Source organism: Helobdella robusta (assembly GCF_000326865.2).
Source record: "Helobdella robusta unplaced genomic scaffold HELROscaffold_19, whole genome shotgun sequence".
Taxonomy (NCBI): Eukaryota; Metazoa; Annelida; class Clitellata; order Rhynchobdellida; family Glossiphoniidae; genus Helobdella; species Helobdella robusta.
In genome coordinates this window covers 3081502-3086904 of record NW_008704034.1, presented here as the reverse complement: position 1 = coordinate 3086904, position 5403 = coordinate 3081502, and the positions used below count along the sequence as shown (strand labels likewise).

The following is a 5403-nucleotide window of genomic DNA, read 5'->3' as shown; positions in this document are numbered from 1 at the left end:
AATGCAGACGAACAATGCAGACAGAGCAAAAGTGCAACAAACGACGGTTTAAATGCACGATAAAAACTCTAAGCGTACGTATTAACGCGCGCGTATATGTACGCATGCACGCACTACAAACACGCATACACACACATGCACACACATGCATACACACACACACATGCATGCATGCATGCATGCATACTTAACACGTACATGAACGCATTTTCATTTGTAGGTGTTGAGAGGTGCGCATTAAAGCCGAAAACTCTTCATAAATACCCATATATACGTATATGTGTTCATGTACGTTTTGCGTATTCTGTAATAATTATAATGAAGTTACTAAGAAAAAGTGCAGAAGTATCAATAGGTACATTTTCTGGTACTTCTGGTAAAAAAACCAAGTAACACAATACATGGCATCAGTTTATGAAGATATTCTACTATTAACATAACGTTAAAAAGGATTGCAGTGGTTAAGGGGATACATCTGTGTGAGAACCACTGGAATTATATCATAAAAAGTTGTACTAGGTATCGTAGAAATGTATTAAAAGGTATTCAGAAATACAAATGTTGTACAAAATTGTACAAGTAGTACAAGTGTACAGTACGTAAAATGTCTGAGAGTTATTTGTTTGTATGTTGGACTTTTCATGAATTATTAATGGGAACATGTAGGACATTATGCAATCATGCAACTACTACTACTGCTGCTGCTCTTACTACTACTACTACTACTACTACTACTACTACTACTACTACTACTACTACTATTACTATTACTACTACTACTGCTACTACTACTACTATTACTACTACTACTACTACTACTATTACTACTACTACTGCTACTACTACTACTATTACTACTGCTACTTCTACTACTGCTACTACTAGTTATATTATTACTACTATTGAAGTTACTTCTATAGCCACTACAACCGATAGCGATTTTGCTGCTAAAATTACTGAACTATACTACTACTAAAAAGAAGGCATAACGGCAACTATACTGCAACTGAAACAACTGCTAAGTAACATTTTAAAATCAACAAAACACACGTCACAAAACAACGACAACAACAAAAATGACATCGCGTCACGTGACAGCAGCAGCAACAACAACCACGACGACGACAACAACAACAACAACAACAAGGATGGCGACGTCTACAACAAATAAAAATGCATTAAAAGAACAAGCTCATACAAAATTCATAAGTGTACAGACCATTAATAAAGATGTACATTTAAATGTACAATCTGCGAGTCGCGTGTGTGTGTATAAGTGTGTGTGTGTGTGTGTGTGTATAAGTGTGTGTTTGTGTGTGTTTGTGTGTGTGTGTGTGTCTACGCACTTTAAAAAGTCTATTTTTACACATGAGTGACAAATAAGCATGTGTACATATCACAGGTTATAGAATGAACGAATTATCTGATGGATGCATATATGCATTTATCCATTCCTTCATCCATTCATTCATTCCTACTTCCAATCATTCCTTCACTCATTTATCAAATCATTCACTCAATCTATCACTTGTCAAGTCTCTACCAATTGCTTTGTAGGATGGACAAAGCACTTATATGCACTTATACAAACGTGCGCGCACACGCACATAAACCAACACACGCACACAAACACACACACACAAGCACATAAATACACACACACGTACACAAACACACACATACATTTACGTAACAAAATATGCAGCAATATATAAAATATAAACAGCCATTCAAGTATCGAAGCCAAATCTAAAACGACAACATCACACTATCAACAACAACATCAGTAGCATCAACAACAACATCAGCAGCAACAACAACAGCAGAAGCAGCAGTAGCAGTTGCAGCAGCAGCAACAACATCAACACACCATCGTCAACGACTTCCATTCTCCTACTTCTCCTTCCATGCTTCGAGTTGTTGTGCACAAACATGTTGTCGGAAACCGCCAACAAATTGTTGTCGACGTCAGGTGTCGTTGCTATGGCGACCTGTTGTTGTGGTTGTAGTTGTGGTTGTTGTTGTGGTTGTGGTGATTGTGGCTACAACAATATTGAAAACAACGAACAACAACAATCAACAGCAACAAACAACAGCGTCGAAAATCAACTCGTCTTCATTGGTCTTCTTTAAATCTCCAATGACATATCTCCTTTTTCATTTTCGTCATCACTACAATCACCATCGTCGTCATCGTCATTGTCCTCATCATCATTTTCGTTGATGACATTATCGTCATCATCATCATCATCATCATCACATCATCACCATCACCATTGACATAGACGTCATAATCATCATTATCATCATCATCTTTATCATCATCATCGTCGTCGTCATCATGATCATTATCATCAGTACAGTGTCATCATTTTCATCGTCATCATCATCATCATTATAATCATCATCGTCGTCATCATCATCAGCATTTTCATCATCATCGTCGTCGTCATCATCATCACCATCGTCGTCGTCATCATCACCGTGACTAGGATGAACATCACAATCATCATTACAAACGTTTATTATTTGCGTTTATTGGTATCCTCGCCTGCTTTACGATCGTCTTTATACGATTTAAAATGAAATACCGCGAGACGTAATCATAAGAAAAATGATAATAAAAACAACAACAACAATAATAATAACAACAATAATAATAGCAGTAATAAGACAGCATCACAACAACATTAAGAACGACATCAATGTATATAAACTCAAGATATAATTACTCTGGTTTTCAATGTTATAAAAGGTTTGATTGCATTTGTATACTTTCAGTTCATTCATTCATTCATTCATTCATTCATTCATTCATTCATTCATTCATTCATTCATTCATTCATTCATTCATTCATTCATTCATTCATTCATTCATTCATTCATTCATTCATTCATTCATTCATTCATTCATTCATTCATTCATTCATTCATTCATTCATTCATTCATTCATTCATTCATTCATTCATTCATTCATTCATTCATTCATTCATTCATTCATTCATTCATTCATTCATTCATTCATTCATTCATTCATTCATTCATTCATTCATTCATTCATTCATTCATTCATTCATTCATTCATTCATTCATTCATTCATTCATTCATTCATTCATTCATTCATTCATTCATTCATTCATTCATTCATTCATTCATTCATTCATTCATTCATTCATTCATTCATTCATTCATTCATTCATTCATTCATTCATTCATTCATTCATTCATTCATTCATTCACCTGGAACCTTCTCATGTCGCGTGGATTGCCGGCATTTTTCAGGCAGTTTTGATTGCATTTCATGAAAAACTTTAAGAAAAATCTGCGAATGACAAATAAAAAAAGTTATGATTTTATTAACAATAAATTTATAATTATCAATTAATCAATTAACTAATCGCTCAATCAATTACTTAAATGATAATTATTCAATATTCCCTATCCTATACAATAAACAGCTGAATAATGAATAACATAGATTGACAAATATCTGAAACGGTACTTCTGTGTCAAAAAATAATTAGAATGATAAGATAGAGAACAAGGGAGAGAGAGAGGTAGAGAAAGAAAGAGAGAGAAAAAAAGATTGAAAATGAGAAAGAGATAGAAGGAGAGAGGAAAAGAGAGATAAAGAGAAAAAATAGAGAGCATGAAGAAGCAAATCAAATTAATTTAGAATAGCGTGCGGTTCTACGTTCATTTTTTCGCGCTCCTTTTTTCGCCGGCGCGTACGAATATATTTTGATATTAGTTTGCGAGTGACCCCCGCGACCTCCTGACCTCTCTAGGTCATTTCGATGACGTCATCTTTTGACCTAGATTCAAATTTGAAGATTCGAAAAACCGAGAGCACGTTTCAGCCGTAGAAAGAAATTATAGTATTATGTAGTGTTATTTAGTATCATTTGTAGTAGTGTGTATTTCTAAGGCGTGTAATTAAAAAGATTTGTTGAAATACAGTAGTAACATTTGATGAGGTATCTTAACTTATCAGTTATAATTATTATTATTAGTTATTATTATTGTACAGAATTGTTTAGTGTTACATGGTATCGTTAATTTGTGGAATTTGAATGGCATGCGTTTGATGGGATTAGTTGAAATACAGGAATAATAACATTGCACAAAGTAACTTTACTTATCGAAATACTTTTTATATTTTTTCAATATTCAAGTGAATTTTCAGTATTCAAGTCATTTTGTTGTACTTGAGAAATTTTCTCTTAATTCATTACCTCTTAGTATTGAAGTTATTTTTGCGTTAGCATATATGTTTGATTGTTGATTGTGAAGACGACGTTGTGTTTGCTATTGAAAATGACGTCATTGTTGTTGTTGTTGTTGTTGAGGAAGAGAAGGATGACGACGACGACAACGATGTTGTTGTGGTTGGCGATGGTGTCGATTTGTTGTTTTTATTTGTTGGACCATCTGTTGAGGCTTTTAACAGTAGAGAAAACACGTGTCGTCTTTTGATGAACACGCGAATGCTAAACATCAACATCAACAACAACTACTACTACCACTATTATTACTACTGCTACTGCTACTACTAATACAATTGCTGCTGATGCTACTACTACTACTTACTACTACTACTACTACTACTACTACTACTACTACTACTACTACTACTACTACTAATGCTGCTGCTGTTACTTCTGCTTCTACTTCAACTACCAAAATACTACTACTAGTGTTGTTATACTAATAACTTCATTTCACACTTTACAACAACATACGTGCACATAAACACACGTACACACACTTACATACATATATAACATAGATACAAACAAACAAACAAACAAACAAACAAACAAACAAGATGCATATCGGATACATCTATATTATCATCTCTGCATGGCGTCGGGCTATTGTAGTTCTTTGACGCTTGCTTTTTACTTCCCATTTGCGATGTTGTTGTTGCGTCGTTTGTGTTGTTGTTGGTGCTGCGCTGTCTATTGTTGTTGTGTTGTTTAATGTTGTAGATGTTTCCATTTTTGTTGTTTTTTTTTGTTTGGTTATGTTTTAAAATTACTGAGTTGCCTATGCGTTGTTTTGTTGTTGTTGATATACTGTTAGTCAATGTTACGTACATACATACATATATATACATATACATACATACATGTATACATATATGCATACATACATACATACATACATACATACATACATACATACATACATACATACATACATACATACATACATACATACATACATACATACATACATACATACATACAACATACATACATGCATACACACATACATACATGCATACACACATACATACATACATACGGACAAAACTAATCCCAGGATCAGTGAAAACTTGATCATCTCTATATGATCATCCTCATTCTACGACATTTTTTGTTTTGTTTCTATTTTG

The 5403-nt window shown here is 33.8% G+C and overlaps 1 protein-coding gene across 1 annotated transcript in view; it reads right to left on the bottom strand.

The window, feature by feature from the left end:
* Positions 1-1940: 1940 nt before the first annotated feature.
* HELRODRAFT_143625 (hypothetical protein) overlaps positions 1941-5403 on the bottom strand; it is a gene marked incomplete at both ends in the record, with an annotated part of 7146 nt that continues 3683 nt past the window's right edge. Inside the window, 2 exons of the mRNA XM_009016892.1 lie at positions 1941-1991; positions 3243-3324. Coding sequence (XP_009015140.1) covers positions 1941-1991; positions 3243-3324 — 133 coding nt within the window. The remainder of the gene's footprint in view (positions 1992-3242; positions 3325-5403) is intronic.